Below are 9,315 nucleotides of genomic sequence, written 5' to 3' on the forward strand. Positions count from 1 at the left end.
CCCCCCTCCTTTTCTCTTTCTTTCTTTCTTTCTTTCTTTCTTTCTTTCTTTCTTTCTTTCTTTCTTTCTTTCTTTCTTTCTTTCTTTCTTTCTCTCTTCCTCTCTTCCTCTCTTTTTCTCTCTTTCTTTCCTTTTTCTTGATGGTGTCTCTTCAAGACTTGAAATTTCCCAAGTAAACTAGGCTAGTTGACTGCTGAGCCCCAAGAACCTGCCTCTCTCCATATCCCCAGCAGAGAAGGCAAGAGCTCAGCACCTCCTTCCTTTTCTACCCCTTTCTTACATTGGCCTGGGGATTAAGCTTAGGTCTTCATGCTTGCAAGCTAAGCATCTTTACCAAGTGAGCCACCTCCCCAGGCCTAATACTTGTGTTTTAAAAATGTATTTACTATATTACTTTGGTGAGATACTAATGCCATTTTTAAGAGCCATTAAGTTTGAGAAAAAAGTTACCAAACTGAAGAACTGTCAGTAATGTTAGGAATGGTTCTTGCTGTACTTGTAGGGAAGGCATACCCTTGCTGTGGTTATCCACTGTGAGTATAGGCAGGCTTGGTGATTGCTCAACTGGTATCCTCATTCTTGTGTTCAGGGTCCTTTTCAAGTGTGAGCCACACAGTAAACAACATATTTTGAAATTTCATCACACTTAATGGTACCAAAAGTCTTCATTCCAAGTCATTGGAATGGACATTCTGAGTTTTTTATTTGCTAAAAAAATAAAATAAAATTAATTTTCTCACGTCTATAATTTTTCAGATTTATTTTTTTTAATAGTTAGTTGTCCTGACCCACAGCTCCCTTGTATATTTTGGTTTGATGTCATGCTTGGAGAAAGAAACCAAGTAAAGAAATGTAAAGATGGAAAAAAAAACCCAAAAACCCAACAAATCCAGCAAAGCAATGGGCATTCCTCGGGACTGTTGAGAGTGGAGTGAGGTAGAGTGAGGTCCTGGCTGAGAGGAAGAGCTGGACACATCAGTGCAACAAACTGCGGGGTGACAGCTCCCAGCTGATGGAGTTCAGGAATTCAGGGATAAGTGAGGTTGGGTTGTGTGGCTTTCGGGGGAGGGGAAGAGAAGCTCTGCCTCTGGTCTCAGAGAGAGCAAAGTCATCTCCAGCAGCAATGATGCTCTTTCTCTTTAGCTTAGTGGAAGTTCTGCTTTCTTGACTTGGAGGTAAATTCTCTTTTCTTTCTTTTTTCTTGGCCTGCAATTAAAAGTCAAATTAGACTGTTGAGAAAGAAGTTATGAGGGGCTGAAAAGGGGCATCAAGTGGGTAATAAAGAAACAAAAGAAAGAAATGAAACAAAACCTAAGTGTAGGCTTTGCCCAAGATCATTCTTGCAATGTCTTCTGAGTGATGGTCTTCATAAAGAAAACAGGAAGAATCTGGAGAATAACCCACCGAAGACAGTGTTTCTAAATTCCCTTTCTTGTGTCTCATATTCTTCCATAACTGAGAATGTAGCTGAGGACTGAATATAAGTCTGCACTGGTTAAATATAATGATTTCAGAATCCAGACACTTTGGTCAGTTCTCACACAGAATTTAAGAAGTTCTTTTCACCAAGTCTTTACTATTTTATGAGTGAAGACTTATAGAACATCGCTCAGCCAGTATCTTAGTATCTTCTCTTAGTATCTTCTCTATGACTATATGGATACTGCTGATAGTCTTGGGAGTGGGGCTACTCTCTTTCCTGTGCTGCTCCCAGACCTGCCCTTTGCATATGTTCTTATTTGCACTGAATCAGGTGTGGGCTGCCCCAGCTCCCCAACTCCTCCCTCAGTTTCCCTACATGGTCTCAGTTTCTGGATCAGTCCAGTCTGAGATGCGGATAACAGAATCTTATTAAATCAGCCAGTGGTGCTGTAGGCCTCCCAGGTTCCAGGCAGGGGACAAGAAAATCTACTGAGCTCCCCGAGTCTCCAGGGTCAACTACAGAGCATCAATGGCAGCAGCAGCAATGGTGATAGGAGCATGAACAGCAGAAACAGCAGCAGTGTCAGCAAGAGTTGCAGTGTCAATAACAGCAACAAAATCAGCAGCAGCAGCAATGTCAGCCACAAAAATGTTAGCAACAATGATAACAACAGTGTTGAGAGCAGTACCAATGCCAACAGTGGCAATAATAACAGCATCAAGAGTAGCAGTATCAGCAATGGCATGGACAACAACTGTAGTAACAGTAGCAGAAGTGACTGCATTGATAGCACTGCCAACACTAATGAAAACATCATCAGCAGCAGTAAAAACAACAGCAGGAAGAGTTACAACAATACCAATAACAGCAGCAGCTACTGTAACAGCAGCAACAGCCACAGTAACAGAAACACCAGCAGCAGTAAAAGCAAAAACAGTACCAATAATAGCAGCATCAGCACCAGTAACAATAGCAATAGCAACAATGACAGCAACAATAGCAAACGTGACAGCAGCAACAGCAATAGGGACAACAGCAAAAGAAACAGTAACATAAATAACAACAGTAAATGCAGGAACATCAATAGTAACTACAGCATCACCAGTAACTGTGGTAACAGCAATAATAAAAGCAACAATAGCAACTGTGACAGTGGCTACAGGAATAGTAGCAATAGCAACAGTGGCAGTAGCAACTGGAACAGCAGCAACAATAGTAACTGCAGCAACAGGAACAGTAATGACAGCAACAGTAAGAGCAGAAACAACAGTAACAGCAGTGATCAAAACAGTAACACTAGCAACAACAGTAGCTGCAGCAACAGTAACAGCAACAATAGCAACCGCAACAGCAGCAACAGTAAGTGCATTAGTAGTAATAGTAATATCAACAATAGTAACAGCAGAAACAGCAACAGTAACAGCAGCAACACCAGTAACTGTAGCAACAATTACAGCAGCAACAACAAAGGTGATAATAGCAACAGCAACAGCAGAAACAGCAATCTCAACAGTAGCAACAACAGCAGTGACAACAACAACAGTAACAGTAGCAACAGCACCAGTATCAGTAGAAACAGCAATAGTGACAGCAGCAACAATAGTCTCAGCAGCAACAGTAGCAACAGCAGTAACAGCAACAGTAACAACAGCAACAGTGTCAACAATAACAGTAACTATAGCAACCACCACAGTAACAGCTATAACAATAACTATAATAACAGCAATAGTAATTAGAGCAACAGAAGCAGTGACAACATCAACAGCAGCAGTAACAGTAATAGCAACAGTAACAGCAGCAACAAGAATAACTGCAGCAACAGTAAAAATAACTGGAACAATGGCAACTGCAGCAACAGCTACAGTGGGAGCAGCAACAACAACAGTGACAACAGCATCAACATCAACAGCAGTAACTACAGCAACTTCCACAGTAACTGCAGCAACAACAGTAACAGCATCAACAATAGTAACTACAATAATAACAACAATAACAGCAGCAACAGGAAGAATAACAAGAACAACAGCAATAGCTGCAGCAGCCACACTTTCAGGAGCAACAGAAATAGCAGCAACAGTAGCAGTGACAGCAGCAATAGTGACAGCAGCAACAACAACAGTGACAATAACAGGAACAACAGTAAATGCAACAACAGCAACATTAAGAGCAACAACAGCAACAGTAATAGCAGCAACAGCAAGAATAACAAGAACAACAGTAACAGCAGCAACAGTGACAGCAGTAACAACAATCATTTTAGCAGCAACAGCAACACCAGCAACAGTGACAATGACAACAGCAGCAACAATAGCAACAGAGACAGCAGCAACGTTAGCAGTAACAGCAGTAACAGCAACAATGACAGTATTGACAACAGTAACTGCAGCAACAGTGACAGCAGCAATGAACAACAGTGACAGCAGCAAAAGCAACAATAAGAGCAGCAACAGCTACAGCAGTGACAGCAACAGTAACAGCAGCAACAGTAACAGCAGCAACAGTAACAGCAGCAACAATAACAGCAGCAACAGTAACTACAGAAATAGCCACAGTAACAGCAGCAACGTTATCAGTAACAGCAGTAACAGCAACAATAGCAGTAGTGACAATAGTAACTGCAGAAACAGTGACAGCAGCAATGACAACAGTGAGAGCAGCAAAAGCAACAATAAGAGCAGCAACAGCTATAGCAGTGACAGCAACAGTAACTACAGCAACAGCAATAATAACAGCAGCAACAGCAACATCAGCACCATCAATGTAACTAACCAGTAACAGTGGCAATAACAGTAACTGCTGCAATAGTAATAGTAACAGCAGTAATAGTAACATCAGTAACAATAAAGACAGCAACAACAACAGTAACAGCAGCAACAGTAACAGAAGCAACAGTAACAGTAACAATAGCAATAGTGACAACAATAATATTAACTGCAACATCAACAGTAGTAATAACAGTAATAGTAACAGTAACAGAAATAAGAATAACTTCAGCAATATAACAGAAACAATGATAACTGCAGCAACAGAAACAGTGACAAAATCACCTACAGTAACTATAATATCAGTAACTATAGCAACTGCCACAATAACTGCAGCAATAACAATAACAGCAACATCAACAGTGACAACAGCAGCAAAAACAGTTTCAGCAGTAACAATAGAAATAGTGACAACAGCAGCAACAATGCTAAATGCAACACTAGCAACAGTGACAACAGCAACAGTAACAGTGAAAACAGTAGCAACAACAGCAACTACAACAACAGTAATAGCAGCAATAGTAACAGTAACAGCAGCAATAGCAACAGTGACAACACTAACAGAAACTGTGAAAGTAGCAAAAGTGACAACAGCAACAATAACAACAGCAACAACGACAACAGTAGCAACAACAACAGTGACAACAGCAACAGTAACAGTGACAGCAGCAACAGCAATACCAGCAACAGCAACAGTAACAATGGCAACAGTAGTAACAACAGTAACTGCACCACCACCAACAATAAGAGCAACAACAGCAACAGTGACAGCAGCGACAGGAGCAGCAAGGTAACCAGTAGCAACAGCAACACCAACAGTGACACCAGCAGAAATAACAGTAAGAACAACAAAAGCTACAGCAGTAACAGCAACTGTAAGAGCAACAATATCTACAACAGCAACATCACCAGTAACAGCAGCAACATTACCAGTAACATTAGCAACAATGACAGCAGCAGCAACAGTAACTACAGCAACAGTGTTAGCAGCAATAGCAACAGTCACAGCAGCAAAAGTAGCAGTAAGAGGAATAACAGCAGTGACAGCAACAGTAACAGCAGCAACAAAAGTAACAGCAGAAACAATAGAAACAGCAGCAGCAGTAACAGTAACAATAATAGCAACAGGTAACAGTAACAAGAAGACTAACTGCAGCAACCATAACAAGAACAAGAATAATGGTAACTTTAACAACAGCAACAGTAACTGCAGCAACAACCACAGTGTCAGCATCAGCAACAGCATTAACTACAGCAACCACCATAGTAACTGCAGCAACAACAGTAGTAGCAGCAACAGCAACAGTAACAACAACAATATCAGCAGCAACAGCAACAGTAACAGCAGCAGCAGCAGCAACAACTGTAGCAACAACAGTGGTGACAGAAGCAACAGCAACAGTTACAGCAGCAACAGCAATAGTTTCAGCAGCAACAACAACATCAGCAACAGCAACAGTGACAATGACAGCAGCAGGGACAATAGCAACTGCAACCACAGCATTAATAGTGGCAGCAACAGTGACAGCAGCAAAAACAACACTATCAGCAGCAACAACAGTAACAGCAGCAATAGCAACAATGACAGTAACAACAGTAACAGTAACAGCAACAACAACAGTTTTAGCAGGAACAGCAACAGTAACAATAGCAGCAACAACTGTAGCAACAGCAATGGTGACAGAAGCAACAGCAATAGTGACAGCAGCAAAAGCAACAGTATCAGCAGCAACATCACCAGTAACAGCAACAATAGTAACAATGGCAGCAGCAACAGTAAGAAGAACAATGGCAACAGTGACCACAGCAAAAGCAACAGTAAGAGGAGCAACAGCGACAGCCGTGACAGCAATGGTAATAGCAGCAGCAACAGTAACAGCAGAAACAGCAACTACAGCAACAACAGTAACAGAAGAAACAGTGACTACAACAGCAGCAGCAGCAGAAACAGTAACAGCAAAAATAGCAATAGCAACAACAACAATAGCAACTGCAGCAGCAACATCAACCGCAGCATAATAGTAATAGCAATAATAGTAACAGCAACAACAAGAATAACTTCAGCAACAGTAACAAAAACTGGAACAATAAGTGCAGCAACCATCACAGTAACTGCAGCAACAGCAACAGTGATGACAACAACAGCAACAGTGACAACAGTAACAACAGTTTCAGCAATAACAACACCAAGAGTGACAATAGTAGCAACAGTTTCAGTAGTAACAACAGCAATAGTGACAATAGCAGCAACAACAGTAAATAAAGCAACAGCAACAGTAAGAGCAACAGCAGTAACAGTGATGGCAGCTACAGGAGCAGCAACAACAACAATGGTGAGAACAACAACCACAGAAACAATAGTAACAGTAACAGCAGCAGCAATGACAGCAGTAACAATGATGGCAGCAACAATGACAGCAGCAACAACAGTAACTGTAGCAATGGCCACAGAGACAGTAGCAAAAGCAGCAGTTAGAGGAACAACAGGAACAACACTGACAGCAACAGTAATAGCAACAACAGTAAAGGCAGAAACAACAGTAACAATAGCAACAGTAATAGTAACAATAATAGCAACAGTAACAGCAACAATGATAACTTCAGCAACAGCAACAATAACAGAAACAATGCTAACTTCAGCAACAGTAACTGCAGCAACAGCCACAGTGTTAGCATCAGCTGTTCGAGCCAGCCTGTGGCTCTCATGTTCAGATTTGAGCCTGGGAGGCAACCAGAGTTGAAAGAGAAGAGGGAACCTAGGCGGGTCGAGAAATAATGGAAACCAAGACAAGCTAGTCTGTTCAAGGCTCCAATGTTTAATAAAATTCTGTGCTTATAAAGAGGGAAACCCATCCCCTGTCACCCCAAATTTCTTGATGTTGAGATGCTAAGTTGTCAGCACAGCCTTTTAGCAGAAAGTTGCCAAATTCACAGGTTGCAGTTAACTCTGGAAAATCTTGGAGAACCAGTTCGGCTTCACGGCAGGTGGCAGACAGTGTTATATCAAAGGAAACTAGTTGAGTTGGAGAAGCAGCACTGCAGGTGGCCCTGCCTCAGTGGCATATGGTCTGAACCAGCCTGCCTAGGCTGAAGGAGGTTACATTCCCCCCCTTTAAATAATTTTAAAAAAGAAAACTGGACTGAGGCACAAAATTTATTTATGCTCTATAGCCCTGGAGTTATGGTGGCTGGCAGACGCACCTGTCTTAGGAAATCTTAGATTTTCCCGAACCATCCAATTCTGTCTTAGAGGCTACGTGCAGCTAGTTTGTGTTATATTTCACACAAACATGGCTCTGTGGTGTGGTATCAACAGCCACAGCCTTTTGGCATGTACCTCTGTTTTAGATTGGTATGGTTCCAAGATCTGGGTGCCCGTCATTGACTGTCTGTCCCTCATTAGCACACCTTATTCCCACTTCAGACCAAAGCCACAATATGTACTTAGAATGCTTCTTGATGAAGATTAATAACTGCCACCTGTGCTGTTGGAGGCGGGGCTGTATACCTGCTGCAGTCAGGCTGAAGGGTGTTGACTGACCTGCTTGAAAAACAAAGGTGGGACAGTGAAAGCAACAGTATAAAAGCTTTTTTGGAGAAGTCCTGGTACTCCATTCAGTTGCAAATTTACAATGTCCAAGCTAGACCTTGAGCCCCTGGTGTGGGGAAGCTGGCCTTGAGAATCACAGAAAGGCTGCAATCTTTCTGGGAGAGGAGGCTGTGCTCCAAATTAACTTTGTTAGGTAATTAAGAATATTTAGCTATCTACAATATGAATCTCTAATTATTACTAGACCAGCTAAGATTGAGTTAGAATAACTGGTCATATGAGGGAAAGAGAAGAATCACTATAGCTCTTTTTATATGACTAATTTTTATAAGTCAGATTACACAGTATCTGATGTTCTTATTACCATAAGGTTTAAAAGCTTGAAGCAAAGCAGCTTTGCTTGTCCAAACTGGAAAAATGGCAAGCAAGGATGGGTCAAAAACATGTACCCAATTCAGCTTTCTTATCACTACAGCCAGGGCACTGAGCAAACTCACCTGTCAGCTTGTCACACGAATTAGCCGTCATGCTTCTGCAGCATTCTGTAGAGAGAACCTATGCTTTTCCCTTTCCTAATAAGGTAGCTGTTTAGGATCAAGCCATATGCCAATAAGTAGATCCTTTTAAGATACTATAAGGCATTTATTAAGTTCTTTGACATCCAAATTTCAAAATTCTAAAATAAAAGTATGATTTAAATAATGTGCACGGGAATACATTAAATAATATGCTTAGGGATATAATTTCCCCCTTCTTTGTTTTTTAAGAAGCTAGTGTTTTAAAGTTCCACAATACCTTGTCCTTGAGAATTAATAATTTGTTGACAAAACATCTCAAATACTTGACTGTTATAGTCAGTATTAATGTAACATGGGCAGTGACTAATTGCACTTTCAATTGTTTCTCTTGAAGAGCGGTTGTAACTAGAAAGCTTGAAAAGTTATTAATACTGTACTGGTTAGTTTTGTGTCAACTTGAAACAGCTTGAGTTACCACAGAGAAAGGAGCTTCAGTTGAGGAAATGCCTCCATGAGATCCAGCTGTAGGGCATCTTCTCAATTAGTGATCAAGGGGGAAAGGCCCCTTGTGGGTGGGACCATCTCTGGGCTGGTAGTCTTGGGTTCTATAAGAGAGCAGGCTGAGCAAGCCAGCAGAGGCAAGCCAGTAAAGAACATCCCTCCATGACCTCTGCATCAGCTCCTGCTTCCTGACCTGCTTGAGTTCCAGACCTGACTTCCTTTGGTGATGAACAGCAGCATGGAAGTGTAAGCCGAATAAACCCTTTCCTCCCCAACTTGCTTCTTGGTCATGATGTTTGTGCAGGAATAGAAACCCTGACTAAGACAAATAGTCACATGTGTATAATTTATTTATTTATTAAATCAGAAATAAGAGCACTTATCTGCAGCAATTTATTAAGTATAAGTCCTCAAGAATGAACACTATTATGTGGAATCAGTAGGAACTAAGGACACTAAGAGCAAAAAAAATTTTTACAATTTGACATGCACATTTTCCAAGAATATCAAAATATTATCTTTAACCATAACTGTTTTGAATATATAAAGAACAAGATTATA

The 9,315-nt window shown here is 41.1% G+C and overlaps 1 protein-coding gene across 1 annotated transcript; it reads left to right on the forward strand.

Annotated features, from left to right (window-relative positions):
* The first annotated feature begins 1,980 nt into the window (after positions 1 to 1,980).
* On the forward strand, positions 1,981 to 8,119 carry LOC115029735 (probable cyclin-dependent serine/threonine-protein kinase DDB_G0292550). Its single transcript, XM_029471388.1, has 8 exons — positions 1,981 to 2,893; positions 3,036 to 3,151; positions 3,229 to 3,391; positions 3,801 to 4,183; positions 4,799 to 5,237; positions 5,384 to 5,411; positions 5,633 to 6,090; positions 8,106 to 8,119. The coding sequence occupies exons 1-8, from the start codon at positions 1,981 to 1,983 to the stop codon at positions 8,117 to 8,119; spliced, it is 2,514 nt and encodes an 837-aa protein (XP_029327248.1).
* The last annotated feature ends 1,196 nt before the right edge of the window (positions 8,120 to 9,315 follow it).

This window comes from Mus caroli, chromosome 17 (genome assembly GCF_900094665.2).
Source record: "Mus caroli chromosome 17, CAROLI_EIJ_v1.1, whole genome shotgun sequence".
In the NCBI taxonomy this organism is placed as follows: domain Eukaryota; kingdom Metazoa; phylum Chordata; class Mammalia; order Rodentia; family Muridae; genus Mus; species Mus caroli.

Excerpts from the sequence above, each read along its gene's own strand:
- LOC115029735 (XM_029471388.1), top strand. The coding sequence starts at position 1,981 with ATGAACAGCAGAAACAGCAGCAGTGTCAGCAAGAGTTGCAGTGTCAAT. Across the intron at positions 5,238-5,383 it reads TAACAGCAGTGACAGCAACA|CAACAGTAACTGCAGCAACA; the intron begins GTAACAGCAGCA and ends CTTTAACAACAG. Across the intron at positions 5,412-5,632 it reads ACTGCAGCAACAACCACAGT|CAACAGCAACAGTGACAATG; the intron begins GTCAGCATCAGC and ends CAACAACATCAG.